The following is a 22,806-nucleotide window of genomic DNA, read 5'->3' on the forward strand; positions in this document are numbered from 1 at the left end:
ACCTAAAAGTATTACCTGTAGGCTGTAGCAGCCCACTTCTAAGCGGTCTAACCAACAGGTCTCCCCAAAAAGTTCCTAAAACTGTGACATCGCGGCTTCCGTACTATGGACTACTCCAGCCACAACATCAACTAACTACCTAAACCTACTTTTACAATCATTGTTGTCAAATAACTTCAAAAGTGGTATATCTTCAGCGTGTGTCACATCCTATCCGGACGAAATAGCATAAAATAGGTATTCGCAACATGCTAGCTATAAATAGTACGCTTGCTATGAAATTAAAATTAACCGACAGTCAGCAAGCTAGCTAACGTTAGCTAGCTCTGACAGGACAGCTAGCTTTCTAGTTAGCTAATGACGTTAACAGTTTGGTTGTGAAGTTGCCGAGGTTTTACATAGTTTTGACGTATTACTGAAGGTTAGTTAACTAGCTGTAATTGTCTATAACCGGTTAGCGTAGCTACAAATGAGTAGCTAGCTAGTTGCTCATTTCAGTTTGTCAAAAAATATTGTTGCAAAAGGTAGCTAGCTAGCAAGAGATAGGCCACTCGCTACTATGTAGCCAGTTTAATGCTGTCTGGTCAGTTCGGCGCTATATTGTAATCAAATCAGTGCTAGAGAGATCAGCAGCAGTTAACGTTAGTCTGTTGTAGTAGGCAATAACATCCTAATGGACACCGTTATCTAGCTAGCTACAGACGTACGATTCTGGTTTATTATTAGTTCAGTGTTAGCTAGTATTTTCGTTTTAGTAGTAGATTAGGCAGAACAGCGGGATGTCTATGGGATTAAGTCTAGCAATGATATTGTTTAGAAAATAAGAAAATAAAACAACAAAACTATGTTTATAATGCATGCCACGGCTCCCAAATTAATTCGTACATAAGGCTGCATTTGTTCTTTTCTTTGACTACATAAAATCTAATGCGTCTGAGGTTATTATACAAAACACTTCAGCTAAATCGGTTTATTTATTTTGAAGAGTAGCCACATAAACATTTGAAATGTCTGGAGACGGCTCGGATAGTAGTAGTAGCGAGGACTCCGATACTGGGATCCGGAGGAAAGCCTGCACTGTCAAACATGAGATCACCAATGGTAAGTAACCATCAAAGTAAACTACTGTTTCATAATGTATTATTTGAACCTGTCAAAGGATTTGAATATGTTATACACTTTGGGTAAATGTTGCCCATCAGTATTTCAGTGAATGAATAGAACAGGCTTCCTCAATTCAAGTCGATGGTGGACTGGCGGACATTGCAGGTGTACCCATGGGAGTAAAGCAGGAAGTAAAAGCAGGAAGTGTACCCTTCAATATGTGCTTTGCTTTGTTGATTAATTCTACTGACGTTACAAAAAATACATTCCATTGCATGAGCCACATCTGTTAACATCATTTGAATGAACATTATGCATTACCATGGAAAGTATTGCATCATAATACCAGGCAGCCTCTGTGAGTGTACCCATGAGTTTAACAGTCAAATTGCCGCAGTTAGAGGTTCCTAGTTCTATGACCCGACACCTGGGATCACAGCAATGAATGAATGCAAGCAGACCATCAATGTTTGTTGTGGTGTCACAAAATATTTACAGTTTACTGTGCTCAGCTGTGTTTCCTCAGTGTGTGTGTGCACGAGCGTGTGTTGTGCGTAAGCACTGATACTGTACTCTTTCCCCCATGCCAGCGAACCTCACGGGCCATACTGAGAGAGTGGGCATGGAGAACTTTGAGCTTCTCAAAGTCTTGGGCACAGGAGGTGAGTCTCACTGTGCCGATCTGGGGTTCATAGCATAGGGTCATGGTGTTATTGGAGACCTGGATAACTTTATTTTACTGTCTATTTTTTGTAGAACATTTAGAATAAACTATATTAAATGTAGTGCAGGCTCCTGGGTGGGTGGTAGTGGCTACAATCAAATGTGATGCAGAGTTTTCCATTCTGTGCTGTGTTTCTCTGTCTAGCCTATGGGAAAGTGTTTCTGGTCAGAAAGAACAGTGGTCATGATGAAGGGAAGCTGTATGCCATGAAGGTGAGTCTCTGTGACATTGGTCCAAAGACAACCCAAGCATTGACATTGTCTGATGTAGGGAGAATTTATGGGCGGGTTGACTGACTGTTGATGATTATGTCTCAGGTGTTGAAGAAAGCAGCCATCGTTCAGAAGGCAAAGACTGCAGAGCACACACGTACAGAGAGACAGGTGCTGGAGCACATCCGCCAGTCCCCGTTCCTGGTCACACTGCACTACGCCTTCCAGACCCAGACTAAGCTCCATCTTATCTTGGGTGAGCGCTGGGTCAAAAAGACCCATACATGGAACACTCCGGCTATGATCTTGAAGTGCTGAAAGTGTATCTTTCTGTGTGTATACTAGAGGTCGACCGATTATGATTTTTCAACACCGATACCGATTATTGGAGGACCAAAAAAAGCTGATACCGATTAATCGGTCCATTTTTTAAAATTTATAATAATGACAATTACAACAATACTGAATTAACACTTATTTTAACTTAATATAAAACATCAATAATATCAATTTAGCCTCAAATAAAAAATGAAACATGTTCAATTTGTTTTAAATAATGCAAAAAAAAGTGTTGGAGAAGAAAGTAATATGTGCCATGTAAAATATGTGCCATGTAAAAAAGGCTAACGTATAAGTTCCTTGCTCAGAACATGAGAACATATGAAAGTTGGTGGTTCCTTTTAACATGAGACTTCAATATTCCAAGGTAAGAGGTTTTAGGTTGTAATTAATATAGTATTTATAGGACTATTTCTCTCTATACCATTTGTATTTCATATACCTTTGACTATTGGATGTTCTAATAGGCACTTAAGTATTGCCAGTGTAACAGTATAGCTTCCGTCCCCCTCCTCGCCCCTACCTGGGCTCGAACCAGGAACACATCGACAACAGCCACACTCGAAGCATCGTTACCCATCGCTCCACAAAAGCCACGGCCCTTGCAGCGCAAGGGGAATAACTACTCCAAGTCTCAGAGCGAGTGACGTTTGAAACAGTATTAGCGCACACCCAGCTAACTAGCTAGCCATTTCACATTGGTTACACCAGCCATTAGGCAGATAGGCTTGAAGTCATAAACAGCGCTGTGTTTGCGAAGAGCTGCTGGCAAAACGCACGAAAGTGCTGTTTGAATGAATGATTACGGGCCTGCTGCTGCTCAGTCAGACGGCTCTATCAAATCAGACATAATTATAACATAATAACAAACAGAAATACGAGCCGTTGGTCATTAATATGATAGAATCCGGAAACTATCATTTTGAAAACAAAACGTTTATTATTTCAGTGAAATACGGAACCGTTTGGTATTTTATCTAACGGGTGGCATCCCTAAGTCTAAATATTCTTGTTACGTTGCACAACCTTCAATGTATGTCATAATTATGTAAAATTCTGGCAAATTAGTTCGCAATGAGCCAGGCAGCCCAAACTGTTGCATATACCCTGAATCTGCGTGCAATGAACGCAAGAGAAATTACACAATTTCACCTGGTTAATATTGCCTGCTAAACTGGATTAGTAGTTATAACTAGTGATTATGATTGATTGTTTTTATAAGATAAGTTTAATGCTAGCTAGCAATTTACCTGGGCTTCTGCTTTTGCTTAACAGGCAGGATACTCGTGGAGTGCAATGTTTAGAGCGTTGGACTAGTTAACTGTGCGGTTGCAAGATTGAAACCCCTGAGTTGACAAGGTGAAAATCTGTCTTTCTACCGTGTGTGTAGACTATGTGAGCGGAGGGGAGATGTTCACACACTTGTACCAGCGAGATCACTTCTCTGAGGAAGAGGTGCGGATTTACATCGGGGAGATTATCCTGGCCCTGGAGCACCTCCACAAGGTATGTTATCGAGCATTTCTGTCCTTTACATTACTTGGCAGATATTCCATTCTATTTACTTCCAACATGTTAATCTTACATAATTACGTGAAGGCTAGATTCTATCCTCTCTCTGTTAATCATATGTTATCCTGTGTATGTAACTTCCTGTTCGTTATGATTCTCACAGCTGGGCATCGTGTACCGGGACATCAAGTTAGAGAACATCCTCTTGGACAGTGAGGGACATTTAGTGCTGACAGATTTTGGGCTCAGCAAAGAGTTCCTGGAGGAGGAGGTATGTAAAAAAAGGAAACCCTTTTTCATTGATGCTTCTATTTGTGTGGACGCAATCTGTGCATGTATGTATCCATGCATATATTTTTGTCACTACAGACTAGTCTTATCTGGTTTTCAGGGATACATCTAATTCAATCTAGCTTCCTTTTCCGCTGAAAACGGCATTCTTTTACACCTGCTACGTTAGGTTACTACAGACTGAGTCATGTTTATTTTCCCCACTACAGAAGGAAAGGACGTATTCGTTCTGTGGCACCATAGAGTACATGGCTCCAGAGATCATCAGGGGGAAGTCTGGTCATGGAAAGGTAAGAGTTAACGCATCACACAGGGAGAGAACTTTGGATATGCGCTGTGAGCTACAGCATTTTATTACACATCAATTACTGTAGAACACAGAGTCATCTTTTGTTTATTTTATCATCCTTCCTTTCTCCAGTCGGTAGATTGGTGGAGTCTGGGGATCCTGATGTTTGAGTTACTGACGGGGGCGTCACCATTCACCTTGGAGGGGGAGAGGAACTCCCAGAGTGAGGTGTCCAAGTGAGTGCTGTGTGTCATCCACCCCTCCTCACAAACACTGGTTCCGTTCCACTCTTTCATCATTGTCTATGGCCCTCGGCAACTTCTCAAAATAATGACATCTATTGTAAAGGTGGCTCGTTTCACCCTCTCTTTTAGCTTACTGTCTGAATACAATAACAAAGAAATGAGTTGTGCTGCGTCCTTTGTGTAACAAAGCCTGCAGCTTAATTAGATATTCTGTTAATGTGTTGCTTTGGAATCGTGTTCTTTATGGCCATAATGGTTGGCTTATAATTAGGGCTGGGTTTACACAGTGTATACAGTGATTGTTCTACCCGCTTTCTCTTTTTCGTTCCTCCCCCCTTCCTGCCCTTCTCTCAGGCGCATCTTACATTGTGAGCCGCCGTTCCCCTCTATGATCGGCGCCGTGGCTCAGGACCTGTTGAGGAAGCTGTTGGTCAAAGACCCCCACAAGAGACTGGGCTCTGGGCCCCGAAGGGCCGAAGACATCAAGACTCATGCCTTCTTCAAGGTGCTCGTCTTCACTCCTGCTTTGTCTCTAGGCCCATCTCACTCCCTCTCTTTATCTTCCAACAGCCACACACACACACTCTCACCATTCTCTTTCCATTGCTCTATATTCATAGGGTCTCAGTTGGTCAGACCTGGCTGAGAAGAAGGTAGTCAGCCCATTCAAACCAGAGATCAGGAGTGAGCTGGATACAGGAAACTTTGCTGAGGAGTTCACTGGCATGAATCCTCTCTACTCTCCAGCCAGCACCCCACCAAGCACTGATCGACTGTTCCAGGTACCCTTATACCCTACCCTCTGCAATATGCAGAATACCTACTCTGTGCCTACACTGTCACAGGAAGACACCTTTTGATAGTCCCTCCACAAATAAGACTATTCTTATTATGGTAGGAGACTATAACACAGTGTTAAGTACCTCAATGGCCCATAAAGGTGATCACTCTACAAACTATCATCACCGTGCCCTTAAGGAAATCACAAATATTATGGACACATTAGAAATAGTGGATATTTGGAGACTAAAAAACCCTGACCTAGTGAGATATACATGGAGGAGACTTAATCAAGCTAGTCGTCTTGACTACTTTCTTGTATCTTTGTCTCTTGCATTAAAGGTTAAAAAAAGCTTTAATAGGAGACAGAATGCGATCGATCATCATCTAATTGGCCTTCACATAACTCTTATAGAATTTCCATGTGTACGGGGATATTGGACATTTTAAGTTTAAATGTACCATCGGAGGTCATTCAATTCATTATTCATCAATAATAAAAAATAAGTTTCTGGCTAGAGGACAGAACAGAGAGGACACTGAACAGAGATTAGAGACACCGCTGCTAAGCAGAGAGGACACTGAACAGAGAGTAGAGACACCGTTGCTAAGCAGAGGACACTGAACAGAGAGTAGAGACACCGCTGCTAAGCAGAGAGCACACTGAACAGAGAGTAAAGACACCGCTGCTAAGCAGAGGACACTGAACAGAGAGTAGAGACACCGCTGCTAAGCAGAGGGCACACTGAACAGAGAGTAGAGACACCGCTGCTAAGCAGAGAACACACTGAACAGAGAGTAGAGACACTGCTGCTAAGCAGAGAGCGCACTGAACAGAGAGTAGAGACACTGCTGCTAAGCAGAGAGTGCACTGAACAGAGAGTAGAGACACTGCTGCTAAGCAGAGAGCACACTGAACAGAGAGTAGAGACACTGCTGCTAAGCAGAGAGTGCACTGAACAGAGAGTGTAGTTCACTTGGCCAAAGTCAATTCCAGTAATGAAATAATTATAAATGTACTCTGACACCTTGTGACCCACCATTAACAGGTCTGCGACCCACTTTGGGTCACGATCCATACTTTAAGAAAGGCTGCTCCAGAGATACAAAATAAATTAAAGGAAAAACAAAAAGAACTTGTGGAACTTATTCAAGAACAATCTAATGTAATCTATTAAAAAAATAAAGCATATTGGATGGAATATGGAGAAAAAGTCACAAAATACTTCCTGAATCTCCAGCAGAAAGTCGTTACTGAAGACGGAGTGGTCTATGATTCTCCAAATGATATTTTAAAAGAGGAAGCTAAATATTTTAAGCAGATATTCTCTGTTCCATCTCATACTCTCCCACTGATTGAAGAATTATTTCTAAATAATACAAAACATTTAAAATTAATAAATGTACAGAAAGATCAGTGCGAAGGCCAAATTACAGAGGAATAGGCCTGGTATTTATAGAGGATTTTGAAAAGGCATTTGATAAAGTAAGACTGGATTTAATTTATAAATGACTGGATTCTTTTCAATTTCGGTGATTCTCTTATAAAATGGGTAAAAGTAATATATAGCAACCCCAGGTGTAAAATAGTAAATAACCCCTACTTCTCAGGGAGTTTTGAATTGGATTAAATAAATGTATCACTAGTCACTTTAAACAATGCCACTTTTATATAATGTTTACATACCCTACATTACTCATCTCATATGTATATACTGCATTCTATGCCATCTACTGCATCCAGCCTATGCTGGTCGGCAATCACTCATCCATATATTTATATGTACATATTCTTATTCATTCCTTTACACTTGTGTGTATAAGGTAGTTATTGTTAGATTACTTGTTAGATATTACTGGATGGTCGGAACTAAAAGCACACGCATTTCACTACATTCGCATTAACATCTGCTAACCATGTGTATGTGACCAATAACATTGGATTTAATTTAGAATTGTTAAGTGGAGTTAAACAAGGGTGTCCTCTGTCACCATATCTATTCGTTATGGCCATCGAAATGCTAGCTATTAAAATCAGATCCAATAACAATAGAGGATTAGAAATCAAAGGCTAAATAACTAAGGTGTCTATGTATGCAGATGACTCAAGTTTTATATTAAGTCTGCAAGCTAGATCCCAGCTATGTCTCATTGAAGATCTAGATAACTTTTATGGACTCTCTGGACTAAAAACCTAATTATGATAACTGTACAATATTACGTATTGGATCTTTTAAAAGCACAACTTTTACATTACCCAGCAGTTTACCTATAAAACGGGCTGCCAGTGAAGTAGCCATACTTGGTATTCATGTCACAAAATATATAAATAAGCTCTCCACAATGAATTTCAATAGAAAACTTGTAGACAAGATCCTGCAACCATGAAGAGGTAAATACCTGTCTATTTATGGAAAAGATTGCCCTGATTTAACTCCTTAGTCATATCTCAGTTTACTCACTTACTTATGGCACTGCCTACTCCTGATGCCTTGTTTTTCAAATCATATGAGCTAAAAAATACTTTGCTTTATCTGGGACACTACACCTGACAAAATAAAGCATTCTTATCTATATAATGAATTGGGTGGGTTGAGATTATTAAATATAAAAGCACTAAACCTCTCTCTAAAAGCTTCACTTATTCAAAAGTTTTACTTGACCAAAAACGGTTCTCAAGTAGATTACTAAGAAAAGCTCATCCATTTTTTAAAAATGGCCTTTGTGCAGATTGCCACGTCTCATTTTCGATTAATGGAAAATGATACTTCTTTTCAAAGTATCTCTCTTAAACAAGCATTGCAGAGCTGGCTACAATTTCAATTTCATCCCCCTGAAAAGATAGAACAAATATTACAACAAATTTTATGGCTGAACTCAAATGTGCTGGTTGATAAAATACCTATTTATGGGAAGGGTATTTTGTTCTTAAATTATATTGTAAATCGGAATGGTAGAGTTATGTCTTTCATGGAGTTATCAGAATTGTATGGGAAGGTCTGCTCAATCCAAGAGTACAACCAATTGATTACAGCATTACCCCCAAAATGGAGGAGGCTGGTGGCAGCTGGAGGAGGTAGGGAACTTGCGGAGGAATAAAACTATCATAAATAGGAAAGTATACCAGTTTCATTTGAGGACCAGGATGTTGACAACTGTGCCATACAGATTGCAAAATAGTTGGGAAGAGATTTGTGATGTACCGATTCCATGGTCCAGGGTGTATTAGTTGATATACAGTGCCTTGCGAAAGTATTCGGCCCCCTTGAACTTTATTGGATATTTCAAACTTTTTTAACAAATCAAAAACTGAAAAATTGGGCGTGCAAAATTATTCAGCCCCTTTACTTTCAGTGCAGCAAACTCTCTCCAGAAGTTCAGTGAGGATCTCTGAATGATTCAATGTTGACCTAAATGACTAATGATGATAAATACAATCCACCTGTGTGTAATCAAGTCTCCGTATAAATGCACCTGCACTGTGATAGTCTCAGAGGTCCGTTAAAAGTGCAGAGAGCATCATGAAGAACAAGGAACACACCAGGCAGGGCCGAGATACTGTTGTGAAGAATTTTAAAGCCGGATTTGGATACAAAAATATTTCCCAAGCTTTAAACATCCCAAGGAGCACTGTGCAAGCGATAATATTGAAATGGAAGGAGTATCAGACCACTGCAAATCTACCAAGACCTGGCCGTCCCTCTAAACTTTTAGCTCATACAAGGAGAAGACTGATCAGAGATGCAGCCAAGAGGCCCATGATCACTCTGGATGAACTGCAGAGATCAACAGCTGAGGTGGGAGACTCTGTTCATAGGACAACAATCAGTCGTATATTTCACAAATCTGGCCTTTATGGAAGAGTGGCAAGAAGAAAGCCATTTCTTAAAGATATCCATAAAAAGTGTTGTTTAATGTATGCCACAAGCCACCTGGGAGACACACCAAACATGTGGAAAAAGGTGCTCTGGTCAGATGAAACCAAAATTGAACGTTTTGGCAACAATGCAAAACGTTATGTTTGGCGTAAAAGCAACACAGCTCATCACCCTGACCACACCATCCCCACTGTCAAACATGGTGGTGGCAGCATCATGGTTTGGGCCTGCTTTTCTTCAGCAGGGACAGGGAAGATGGTTAAAATTGATGGGAAGATGGATGGAGCCAAATACAGGACCATTCTGGAAGAAAACCTGATGGAGTCTGCAAAAGACCTGAGACTGGGACGGAGATTTGTCTTTCAACAAGACAATGATCCAAAACATAAAGCAAAATCTACAATGGAATGGTTAAAAAATAAACATATCCAGGTGTTAGAATGGCCAAGTCAAAGTCCAGACCTGAATCCAATCGAGAATCTGTGGAAAGAACTGAAAACTGCTGTTCACAAATGCTCTCCATCCAACCTCACTGAGCTCGAGCTGTTTTGCAAGGAGGAATGGGAAAGAATTTCAGTCTCTCGATGTGCAAAACTGATAGAGACATACCCCAAGCGACTTACAGCTGTAATCGCAGCAAAAGGTGGCGCTACAAATTATTAACTTAAGGGGGATGAATAATTTTGCACGCCCAATTTTTCAGTTTTTGATTTGTTAAAAAAGTTAAATATCCAATAAATGTCATTCCACTTCATGATTGTGTCCCACTTGTTGTTGATTCTTCACAAAAAAATATAGTTTTATAACTTTATGTTTGAAGCCTGAAATGTGGCAAAAGGTCGCAAAGTTCAAGGGGGCCGAATACTTTCGCAAGTTACTGTATAAAACGACGCAAGATTCAAGACTTTGCTTTTCAGCTAAAATTATTATATAGAATTCTTGCTACCAACAAAATCTTGAATATTTGGGGCATAAAATCATCCAAGCTCTGCAGATTTTGTTGTGAGGATACAGAATCAATAGACCATTAATTTTGGTATTGCCCTCAGGTAGGTAGCCTGTTTCTGGTCTCAGGTTCAGGAATGGCTGAAAATGCATACTGTAGCATTGATCTAAAATTGACCCTAGCAATAGTACTGTTGAAAGACCGGGCCAGTCAATTACTTATATACTAATACTCTTAGTAAAAGTATTTATCTTCACCTCACAATCTGTGAATTATTTTTGATAAGATAGATTGAAACTGTACGTTAAACATCACAGCATAGTTGAAAGATATATACAGTGGGGCAAAAAAGTATTTAGTCAGCCACCAATTGCGCAAGTTCTCCCACTTAAAAAGATGAGAGGCCTGTAATTTTCATCATAGGTACACTTCAACTATGACAGACAAAATGATAGAAAGAAAATCACATTGTACGATTTTAATGAATTTATTTGCAAATTATGGTGGAAAATAAGTATTTGGTCAATAACAAAAGTTTATCTCAATACTTTGTTTAATACCCTTTGTTGGCAATGACAGAGGTCAAATGTTTTCTGTAAGTCTTCACAAGGTTTTCACACACTTGCTGGTATTTTGACCCATTCCTCCATGCATATCTCCTCTAGAGCAGTGATGTTTTGGGGCTGTTGCTGGCCAACACAGACTTTCAACTCCCTCCAAAGATTTTCTATGGGGTTGAGATCTGGAGACTGGCTCGGCCACTCCAGGACCTTGAAATGCTTCTTACGAAGCCACTCCTTCGTTGCCCAGGCGGTGTGTTTGAGATCATTGTCATGCTGAAAGACCCAGCCACGTTTCATCTTCAATGCCCTTGCTGATGGAAGGAGGTTTTCACTCAAAATCTCACGATACATGGCCCCATTCATTCTTTCCTTTACATGGATCAGTCGTCCTGGTCCCTTTGCAGAAAAACAGCCCCAAAGCATGATGTTTCCACCCCCATGCTTCACAGTAGGTATGGTGTTCTTTGGATGCAACTCAGCATTCTTTGTCCTCCAAACACGACGAGTTGAGTTTTTACCAAAAAGTTATATTTTGGTTTCATCTGACCATATGACATTCTCCCAATCTTCTTCTGGATCATCCAAAGGCTCTCTAGCAAACTACAGACGGGCCTGGACATGTACTGGCTTAAGCAGGTGGACACGTCTGGCACTGCAGGATTTGAGTCCCTGGCGGCGTAGTGTGTTACTGATGGTAGGCTTTGTTACTTTGGTCCCAGCTCTCTGCAGGTCATTCACTAGGTCCCCCCGTGTGGTTCTGGGATTTTTGCTCACCGTTCTTGTGATCATTTTGACCCCACGGGGTGAAATCTTGTTTGGAGCCCCAAATCGAGGGAGATTATCAGTGGTCTTGTATGTCTTCCTTTTCTTAATAATTGCTCCCACAGTTGATTTCTTCAAACCAAGCTGCTTACCTATTGCAGATTCAGTCTTCCCAGCCTGGTGCAGGTCTACAATTTTGTTTCTGGTGTCCTTTGACAGCTCTTTAGTCTTGGACATAGTGGAGTTTGGAGTGTGACTGTTTGAGGTTGTGGACAGGTGTCTTTTATACTGATAACAAGTTCAAACAGGTGCCATTAATACAGGTAACGAGTGGAGGACAGAGGAGCCTCTTAAAGAAGAAGTTACAGGTCTGTGAGAGCCAGATATCTTGCTTGTTTTGTAGGTGACCAAATACTTATTTTCCAACATAATTTGCAAATAAATTCATTCAAGATCCTACAATGTGATTTTCTGGATTTTTCTAACCTAATTTTGTCTGTCATAGTTGAAGTGTACCTATGATGAAAATTACAGGCCTCTCTCATATTTTTAAGTGGGAGAACTTGCACAATTGGTGGCTGACTAAATACTTTTTTGCCCCACTGTATGTTGCGTAGAAATCCGAAGAGGGTGGCCAGCACAGATAGGTGGGATGGGCTGAGGGTTGGGATGTGGAATTGGAGACAAGTGGGAGTGGAGTTGCTTGGCAGGAGATAGAATGATGGTCAAAAATAAAGTATAAAACATAATAAAAAGTTTGAAGGACACTGATGGACAGTGTTTTTACAGCTAATGCTGGTTTGCCTGAGGCTGATGCTGATGTTTGTACACATGCATATACACACACTCTCATTCAAATACACTCATACACAGACACACACATATGTAAATAGTGCCAGACATGCACTCAAATATACACAGTTGTCCTTGTTGTTTTGATTTTAGTTGTCATTGATGTCCTTTGTTTTGTTTTTTGCATTGTTTTCTGTTTACATTTTGTCTTTCTTTTTTCTCATGAGCTCATTTTCTTGTTTGTTGGTGCATAGGGGGTGTTCTTGGGGGTGGTGGATGGAATTAATTAGATTTTTTGTTAGATTTTTCTTGGGAGGGGGGGACTGTGGGATGGGTCTGGTTGAGGGACAGCTGTGGTGAACTGTGGGAGGATCTTGGAGGGTTTGTGTCCCTGTTTTTGAATGGGAGTCTGTTGGGTGATTGGTGTGATGTACCGTCATTTCCGGACTATATTCCCTCTTTCACAAGATTCATGCCGCCAAAAAACTGAGCACCGTCACATAATGTGACGTAAATCGAGCGCGCTCAAACTTCCCATCATTCTGATTACGGTAGTCATTTTGTCACCCTCATCATGGCAAAGACATGGAGAAATGCATATGATGCAGCTTTCAAGTTGAAGGCAATCGATCTGGCTGTTGGAATAGGAAATAGAGCTGCTGCACGGGAGCTTGGCCTTAATGAGTCGATGATAAGACGTTGGAAAGCAGCGTGAGGAACTGACTCAGTGCAAAAAGACAACAACAGCTTTCAGAGGGAAGAAAAGCAGATGGCCCAAAGTATTTGCAGCCACTCGACATCAGTGTAAATCGTGCATTTAAGGTGGCGCTCCTTGTTCAGTGGGAGGCTTGGATGACAAGTGGGGAGAAATCCTTCACTAAAACGGGCCGCAGGCGAAGAGCATCTTATGGTCAATTCTGCTAGTGGGTTTTGTTATAAGCCGTGTTTTGTTTAAAGGCTGTGTAAAGTTAATTTGTTTCAATGTACCGGTAGGCACCTGCTGCTTATAGACATGTGCGGCTTATAGACATGTGCGGCTTATTTATGTACAAAATACATATTTTTTAATAATTCAGTGGGTGCGGTTTATATTCAGGTGCGCTTAATAGTCCAGCAATTACGGTAGTTGTTGAGCGGCTTCACTGCAAGTATATTGTATGTTTTGGATTTTCAATAAAATAAAATAAACTCTTCTCTTCCATTTCAGGGCTATTCTTTCGTTGCTCCCTCCATTCTGTTCAACAAGAACGTGGTGATGGGGGACTTCATGGAGGGCCAGATGGGAGCAGAGCGACCGGGATCATCCACTGTCCGTCGCAGTGCTATGTTAGAGGTATGGATCTAGTCCTGACATGGCTGTAGGAAAGCCAGTGCTATGTTAGCGGCATGGATCTAGTCCTCACATGGCTGTAGGAAAGCCAGTGCTATGTTAGAGGTATGGAACTAGTCCTGACCGGGCTGTAGAAAGCCAGTGCTATGTTAGCGGTATGGATCTAGTCCTCACATGGCTGTAGGAAAGCCAGTGCTATGTTAGCGGTATGGATCTAGTCCTCACATGGCTGTAGGAAAGCCAGTGCTATGTTAGCGGTATGGATCTAGTCCTCACATGGCTGTAGGAAAGCCAGTGCTATGTTAGCGGCATGGATCTAGTCCTCACATGGCTGTAGGAAAGCCAGTGCTATGTTAGAGGTATGGAACTAGTCCTGACCGGGCTGTAGAAAGCCAGTGCTATGTTAGCGGTATGGATCTAGTCCTCACATGGCTGTAGGAAAGCCAGTGCTATGTTAGCGGTATGGATCTAGTCCTCACATGGCTGTAGAAAAGCCAGTGCTATGTTAGCGGTATGGATCTAGTCCTGACCGGGCTGTAGGAAGCCAGTGCTATGTTAGAGGTATGGAACTAGTCCTCACATGGCTGTAGGAAAGCTAGTGCTATGTTAGCGGTATGGAACTAGTCCTCACATGGCTGTAGGAAAGCTAGTGCTATGTTAGCGGTATGGAACTAGTCCTCACATGGCTGTAGGAAAGCTAGTGCTATGTTAGCGGTATGGAACTAGTCCTCACATGGCTGTAGGAACGCCAGTGTTATGTTAGCGGTATGGAACTAGTCCTCACATGGCTGTAGGAAAGCTAGTGCTATGTTAGCGGTATGGATCTAGTCCTCACATGGCTGTAGGAAAGCCAGTGCTATGTTAGCGGTACGGATCTAGTCCTCACATGGCTGTAGGAAAGCTAGTGCTATGTTAGCGGTATGGATCTAGTCCTCACATGGCTGTAGGAAAGCCAGTGCTATGTTAGCGGTATGGAACTAGTCCTCACATGGCTGTAGGAAAGCTAGTGCTATGTTAGCGGTATGGATCTAGTCCTCACATGGCTGTAGGAAAGCCAGTGCTATGTTAGCGGTACGGATTTAGTCCTCACATGGCTGTAGGAAAGCTAGTGCTATGTTAGCGGTATGGAACTAGTCCTCACATGGCTGTAGGAACGCCAGTGTTATGTTAGCGGTATGGAACTAGTCCTGACCGGGCTGTAGGAAAGCCAGTGCTATGTTAGCGGTATGGATCTAGTCCTCACATGGCTGTAGGAAAGCCAGTGCTATGTTAGAGGTATGAAACTAGTCCTGACCAGGCTGTATGAATGTTGATAGGTGAATGTATTACGTCAGGTCTTGCTGGCCTGAGCTCAATCTGTGCTGCTTTAATAAATATCCATCCAGCCAGCAGTTTAAATATTTAATTTGGACACATTCTACAGTTTCCTGTGCAGTTGTATTTGACTTCCCTCTCTTGTCCTCTGCAGGACTCTACGTTCTTCCAGCTGTATGAGCTGTGCCTGCAGGGGGCGCCCCTGGGCGAGGGCAGCTTCTCTGTGTGCAGGAAGTGTCGACACCACCAGAGTGGCCATGAGTACGCCGTTAAGATCATCAGCCGCAGGTGAGTCAGCCGGGGTGTGGCGATGGCTGAGACTCTGTCACTCGCTAATGCAATCTGTCATTATTACACCACCATGATGAATTACACACTTCACGCTGCTGTGTTTTAATGGCTGTTCCATGGCATTTTGTTATTTTATTTTATTTTAAGGGGGTAGGGCGCTTTGCATTACCAACCACAGCATTTTTCAGACCAGTTAGTACATACTAGCAACACGCATAACCACCAAACCAGACAGGCAAATTCAGGGAAGCTAAGACAATCCAAGCCAAGGACAAATCATCTTAAATCTACAGTTTTATATAGAGCCATAGCTAAATGGAACTCTTTACCAATCCATACTTCTCAGGCAAAAAGTAAATCCACCTTCAAGAAAAAAACAAAAGCGCATCCATCTAATGTGACCATATGACTGGACAGGAAATAGAAAGCATCAACTGAATGTTAAATGTGTTTCCTGTCATGTATTTTAATTGTATGTATTGTCTATTTGTTGAATATTTGTGAAGTCTTGATTTGTGTTTGTAATGTCTTGTTAATTGGTGTTGGCCCCAGGAAAATTAGGTAGCAGTACGGTGTTAGCTAATGGTGATCCTTATAAAAGTACAACAAAATAAATGACCACAGCTGTTTCATAGGCTGTTTGGCGCACTGAGGTGCTTTGTGTTGTTGACCTTTAATGTGTGAATGCCTCTCTCTCTCTCTCTCTCTCTCGTGCTTGTTAGAATGGAAGTGAACACTCAGAGGGAGATTGCTGCCCTCAGGCAGTGTGAGGCTCACCCCAACATTGTCAAACTGCATGAGGTCTACACTGATCAGGTACAGAAGGATGATATTATGCACATGCACACACCTTCAAGTACTAACAACTACAGGCACGCACCTTCAAGCACTAAAAACTACATGCACCCACCTTCAAGCACTAACAACTGCAGGCACCCACCTTCAAGCACTAACAACTACAGGCACCCACCTTCAAGCACTAACAACTACAGGCACACACCTTCAAGCACTAACTACAGGCACACACCTTCAAGCACTAACAACTACAGGCACCCACCTTCAAGCACTAACAACTACAGGCACCCACCATCAAGCACTAACAACTACAGGCACACACCTTCAAGCACTAACAACTACAGGCACACACCTTCAAGCACTAACAACTACAGGCACACACCTTCAAGCACTAACAACTACAGGCACCCACCTTCAAGCACTAACAACTACAGGCACCCACCTTCAAGCACTAACAACTACAGGCACCCACCTTCAAGCACTAACAACTACAGGCACACACCTTCAAGCACTAACAACTACAGGCACACACCTTCAAGCACTAACAACTACAGGCACCCACCTTCGAGCACTAACTACAGGCATTTTCTTTCTCTTCTCCTTGGCTGTGTTTACTTACAAGGTTTCAGGTCTTGAATCACAATAATGTTTGATATTTGGGGTATTTATTGGGGAACTTCATCAATCATGCAGCAAGAATATTTTCTCATCATACAACCTTATTATTTTCTCTCTCGCCACCCCCTCTTTTCCATCCTCCCTTCCCCCACCTCCTTCCCTTTCCCCATCCTCCCTCCTTCTCTCTCCCTCCTCTCTCTCAGTTCCATACGTACCTGGTGATGGAGCTGCTGCGTGGGGGGGAGCTGCTGGAGAGGATCAAGAAGAAGAAGCTGTTTGGGGAATCAGAGGCCAGTCAGCTGCTCAGGAGCCTTGTGTCAGCTGTTGGCTTCATGCACGAGGCTGGAGTGGTGCATAGAGACCTCAAACCAGAGGTGGGCCAACAGACAGACACAGACAGCGAGAGAGAGGGAGTCTAAATATATTCTATAGAAATGTATGGCCCGAAATAAGTCATTGAGTTTGCTGCAATTAGTACTCTGTACCAACCAAAGCCTGTAGCCAGTGAGTATGATGAGATCAAAGTCTTTAGCAATGCTGTAAAAACCACTAAGCATGGCCAATCAGGTTTATGATTTTATTTTGTTTGTTCAGGCTCAAATAAATTGACATTTGGTTGCTCCTTACATCAGCCAATGACTGTAACCTTCTGTTGACTGTGTTGTTCCTGCAAGGCCCACTCACTTCTTTCTCACTCACTCGCTCTCTCTCTTTCTCTTTCCTTTTCTCTTTTTCAGAATGTGCTGTTTGCAGACGAGGGGGAGGACTCGGTGCTGAAGGTGATAGATTTTGGTTTTGCCCGGCTGTGCCCTGCGGGCAGCGCCCCCCTGCAGACTCCCTGCTTCACACTGCAGTACGCTGCTCCTGAGCTCTTCCACAGCACCGGTTACGACCAGGCCTGCGACCTCTGGAGCCTTGGGGTCATCCTGGTACTTACTCTCCCAACCTGACTCTGTAATGTGTCATTAGTAAAACCAATTATCGTTACGTTATTAATGACTGTGTGTGTCCGTCCGTCCGGCAGTACACCATGCTGTCAGGACAGGTGCCCTTCCAGAGTAAGCAGCAGCAGCGAGCGGGGATGACCTCATCTTATGCTGCTGACATCATGCATAAAATTAAAGAGGGAGACTTCTCGTTGGCTGGAGAAGCCTGGAAGGGTGTGTCAGGGGAGGCTAAAGAGCTTGTGAAAGGTATGTTCTGCATCCCTTACATTATCCTTATTCACTCATTGACATGATCCAAATCACATTTTATTTGTCACATGTGCCGAATACAACAGGTGTAGGTAGAGCTTACAGTGAAATGCTTACTTACAAGCCCTTAACCCACAATGCTTTTTTTTTTTTTTTTTAAGTGTTAAGTAACAACTAGAAAATAAAAAGTAACAAAAAATTAAACAACAGCAGTCAAATAACAATAGCAAGGCTATATACAGGGATGTGCGGGGGCACCGATTAGTTGAGTTAATTGAGGTAATATGTACATGTAGGTAGAGTTAAAGTAAATATGCAAAGATAATAAACAGAGAGTAGCAGCAGCGTAAAAGAGGGGTCTGGGTAGCCCTTTGATTAGCTGTCTTATGACTGTGGGGTAGAATCTGTTAAGAAGCCTTTAGGACTTTGCGCTCTGGTACCGCTTGCTGTGCGGTAGCAGAGATAACAGACTAGGGTGGCTGGAGTCTTTGACCATTTTTAGGGCTTTCCTCTAACACCGCCTGGTATAGAGGTCCTGGATGGCAGGAAGCTTGGCCCCAGTGATGTACTGGGCCGTACGCACTACCTGTAGTGCCTTGCGGTCGGAGGCCAAGCAGTTGCCATGCCAGGCAGTGATGCAACCAATCAGGATGCTCTCGATAGTGCAGCTGTAGAACCTTTTGAGGATCTGAGGACCAATGCTAAAACTTTTCAGTCTCCTGAGGGGGAATAGGTTTTGTCGTGCCCTCTTCACGACTGTCTTAGTGTGTTTGCACCATGTTAGTTTGTTGGTGATGTGGACACCAAGGAACTTGAAGCTCTCCACCCTGCTCCACTCTAGCCCCGTCAATGAGAATGGGGGGCGTGCTCGGTCCTCCTTTTCCTGTAGTCGACAATCATCAATCAATCACGATGCAATTATTCCTTCTCCATTCACTCAATCTTTTAAACATTTACCCCACCTTTATCTGTCCCTGCCCTCACTCACGTTCGTTCCTCTTTTCTGTCATGCTTTCTCTGCCCCTCCCTGCTTCTTCCTTTCCTCTCTCTCTTTCTTCTAAACTAACCCCCCAACCTTTCATATTTTTCATTTTTGCTTTCCCTCCCTACTTCCTTCCCTCCCTAACTCTTCTAAACCTCCCTCCTTCCCTCCCTAACTCTTCTAAACCTTCTTTCTTCCTGTTTGTGTTCAGGGCTTCTGACGGTGGATCCAGAGAGGCGTCTCAAGCTGTCTGCTCTGAGAGAGAACAGCTGGCTGCAGGGCGGGGCTATCCTATCCTCCACCCCCCTCTGCACCCCAGATGTGCTAGAGTCCAGCGGCCCCATCGTCCGCTCCTATGTCAACGCCACCTACAAGGTAATGGAATTCCAGTGGGAAGAAAGTATACATTTTCTATAACCAGTAGATTACATTCCTTCTGCTCTTTTATTTATATATATTTTTTGAATCTCCCAATCAAATCAAAGTTTATTTGCCATGTGCAGAGTATAGCGTATTGTACGCATTACAATTAAATGCTTACTCACTCGCCAGCTCTCCTCTTCAACAGTGCAACATCTATAAAAAAAGTATTCAGTCAAAAATTAAGTTAAATGTTGGAGTAAAACAAATAGAGAACACAATATAAAAAAGCACTATAGGAATATAATAAAGGGTATGCGCAATATAATGACAATAGAGAAATAACCACAATAGAGAAATATAATGGAGGTGTATATGCGTTGTAATAGAATAGGTAGGTTATATTTAAGCAGTTAGGCCAGAGGTGTGGTATATGGCCAATATACCACTGCTAAGGGCTGTTCTTCAGCACGGCGGAGTGCCTGGACACAGCCCTGAGCCGTGGTATATTAGCCATATACCAAAAACCCCAGAGGTGCCTTATTGATATTATAAACTGGTTACCAATGTAATTAGAGCAGTAAAAATAAATGTTTTGTTGTATCCGTGGTAAACGGTCTGATAAACCACGGCTGTCAGCCAATCATCATCCAGAGCTCAATTCACCCAATTTATAATATTGTATGTACTATTGTATGTACATCCTCTCTCCATTAGGCTTTCAACAAGGGGAAGAGGGAGGGCTTCTTTCTGAAGAGTGTTGACAACGCCCCCCTTGCAAAGCGACGCAAGCTCAAGATGACAAGTACAGGTGTGGAGACTCGACGGAGCTCCTCTTGCTCATCCTCTTCTTCCTCTTCCTCAGCTGCCTCTGCCGCTGCAACAAACTCAAAAACACAGCCACCACACCAAACTCTGCCCCCGAAGCTAGAAAAGCACTAGATGGGGAGGAGTGGGAGGAATAAAGTTAGAAGAAGGAAGCACATTAATTCAGATATGACAGATTGGGATACTGTCTCTGAAAGACCAGAGATGACTTGATTCGAATTCCAAAGTCATCTAGAATCTCCAAATTCTAAGTCTAAGAGCTTATTTATGAACCAACTAAGAGACTAGTTAAATATTTAAGGATTCACCTCCCTGTTTTCTAGAAAGACGATGCTTTTTGCATTGTCGTAATGATGCAATGACTTTATCTATATGTGTTTATACCATTTGCAGTAAACTGCAGTAGCTTGTACCATCTCATTAAATTTTCTCAAGAAATTAACTAACATGTAATTTCTTGAATGGAAATAAGCTTTAGACCAGTGTTTTCATAACTCTGGTCTAGAGGATAAATATCAGTATGGTAGGTTATGGAAGACTATTGGCTTTAAGGTCATACTAAGGAAGTTTCAGTCACCTTGCCAGGGTGATGATGATGAGCATGCAGTTATCCTGATGTTAACATGTTCTCAGTACCAGAGAGAGGGAGGGAGGCAGGGTGGAGGAAGGCAGGCGGGAGGGAGGGAGGCAGGGTGGAGGAAGGCAGGTGGGAGGGAGGGAGGCAGGGTGGAGGGGGGAGGGAGACGTAAAGGGAAATGAGGAGCCATAATGAGCACAAGCCATATATACATAGGGAGGTCATGACCTCTACACCGGAGCACTTGTAGATACATACACAGCACTCATCGCATGACAAACCGAGGCAGTGATTAGGAGTCTGTTGGAAGTCTCTCACTGTATCTAATGGTGTGGTTGAGATTGAGAAATAATGGTGCTACTGTACTATATAAAAGAAAATCTATTATTATTACTGCGGACAGCTGTTCAAGTGAACTTTGACCCTGTGTGATGATCCCAGTCCATGGGACACAGTCTTTGTGACCCAGATGTCCCATACTGCCAATTTACAGGAACCTTAGTATCATTCCCTTTGGCTTAAGATGTCAGTGTTCTATTGACATCGGTCTCGCTGTGTATACTTAACTGGTTCACTGAAGTTCACCTGCAAGTCAAATAACAGCATCCATTGTCCTGTGAATATGTGTGCTTCATTAATTAATAAGCATCATGATTCTGACTAAATAAGATAAAACGGGGAAATAAACACTGGGTTATGATAAACATTCTGATTTGATTTTATATTCTCATAAACAGATGACAGTGCCCTCCAGCTCATGGTGTTGAGTTCTTATGAGCAGAGCAATTTTTCGCTACATTTCTCAAAGGGACAAATCAAAATATGAATTATTTTGTACTGTGAGTAAGAATTGTCACCCTGACTTAAAGAATTTTGTGTTTTTTTTAAGACATTTCGGTATTTTATCATTGAATGTCAGTTACACTGATCATTTACCAATCACTTTTTTACCCAGATATATTGACTGTTGATTAGATTTGTACCTGGATATCGCACAAATGTAGTCATTTAATCAGTGATACACATTTCAGCTTTAAACATAATGCTTATTTGAGTATTTATTACATTTTATGGGTTATGATGTGTTTTTCTGATGCTGTGGTAATGGTTTTCAGACTGATTTACCTTTGGTGGGTTTGAGTGTATGTGCTGTATGCATGTTGATTGGTTTGCGCAGCGTGACTGGTTCTGGGTATTATATGTGCTCTTTTCCTTAGTCTCCAGGTAAACCATTATTGCAAGTTAATGTAGTAAATATATATATTTTTCGTTATTTCTTATAAACATTATTTTGTGTCGGGAACTGTGCTTATGTTCTATTCTATTGTTTGTATTTTCATTTGGCTGTTGATGTCGTATGTTGTCTTTTTAATGTTATGAATTTGAGATACTATTTTTAATGAGCTACTGCCCGTGCCATGTATTGTTGTCCTTTTTGGCAAAAAATATCAAATGTTCTTCAAAGCATATCATGATATTGAGATACACTATGTCACAATAACTTGTAATGCTTTGTCTTGTGTCGAACACTTAAATGTGGAGAAAAATAAATGATTTTACTCAATATTTATTCATTTTCTTCAGTTCTTAGTCTCTTACATAAATTTGCCGTGAGTCTTTTTGCTCAGGAGATAATGATTGATGTATATTTTTAATTCAACTTTGTCTTGCATTTTAAGCTTCCAGGAAATATTTGTTACATGAGGTACATTATTGGTTGTGACAGTTGACAGAAATGGACTTTAGTGTTAATGTAACCAGCAGGGGGCAGTAGGGTGCTTACCAGTAGCAGGCCAACAGGCACAATGAGCCATTGAAAACCAATAGACAACATGGCTATAATGTGATTATCATTTTGCCATTAATCAAAACTTTACTTGAGTGGATCATTTCAATGGGAAATTGTGATATATTGAACGTGACACAGATGGATATGGATGAAACTGTAAATCATGACCATTCCAATAATTACAGTACAATCTGCAGTCTTGGAAATGACCCAAGGCATGAGCCTGCCTTTGGTAAGAGCACGCGAACACACACACACTGGGATGGATTAAATGTATACTTGAGCAGAT

At 41.9% G+C, this 22,806-nt stretch overlaps 1 protein-coding gene across 1 annotated transcript; it reads left to right on the forward strand.

Annotated features, from left to right (window-relative positions):
• The first annotated feature begins 79 nt into the window (after positions 1–79).
• On the forward strand, positions 80–22,294 carry LOC124007039 (ribosomal protein S6 kinase alpha-4-like). Its single transcript, XM_046317294.1, has 18 exons — positions 80–1,101; positions 1,695–1,766; positions 1,973–2,040; positions 2,146–2,296; positions 3,770–3,885; positions 4,055–4,162; positions 4,392–4,472; positions 4,604–4,707; positions 5,071–5,221; positions 5,337–5,498; positions 13,645–13,770; positions 15,236–15,369; positions 16,095–16,188; positions 16,989–17,159; positions 17,523–17,714; positions 17,810–17,978; positions 19,175–19,338; positions 20,041–22,294. The coding sequence occupies exons 1-18, from the start codon at positions 1,008–1,010 to the stop codon at positions 20,263–20,265; spliced, it is 2,382 nt and encodes a 793-aa protein (XP_046173250.1). The 5' UTR covers positions 80–1,007; the 3' UTR covers positions 20,266–22,294.
• The last annotated feature ends 512 nt before the right edge of the window (positions 22,295–22,806 follow it).

The sequence above is a fragment of the Oncorhynchus gorbuscha genome, linkage group LG20 (genome assembly GCF_021184085.1).
Source record: "Oncorhynchus gorbuscha isolate QuinsamMale2020 ecotype Even-year linkage group LG20, OgorEven_v1.0, whole genome shotgun sequence".
In the NCBI taxonomy this organism is placed as follows: Eukaryota; Metazoa; Chordata; class Actinopteri; order Salmoniformes; family Salmonidae; genus Oncorhynchus; species Oncorhynchus gorbuscha.

Excerpts from the sequence above, each read along its gene's own strand:
- LOC124007039 (XM_046317294.1), top strand. The coding sequence starts at position 1,008 with ATGTCTGGAGACGGCTCGGATAGTAGTAGTAGCGAGGACTCCGATACT. Across the intron at positions 2,041-2,145 it reads GGAAGCTGTATGCCATGAAG|GTGTTGAAGAAAGCAGCCAT; the intron begins GTGAGTCTCTGT and ends ATTATGTCTCAG. Across the intron at positions 17,715-17,809 it reads GGAGCCTTGGGGTCATCCTG|TACACCATGCTGTCAGGACA; the intron begins GTACTTACTCTC and ends TCCGTCCGGCAG.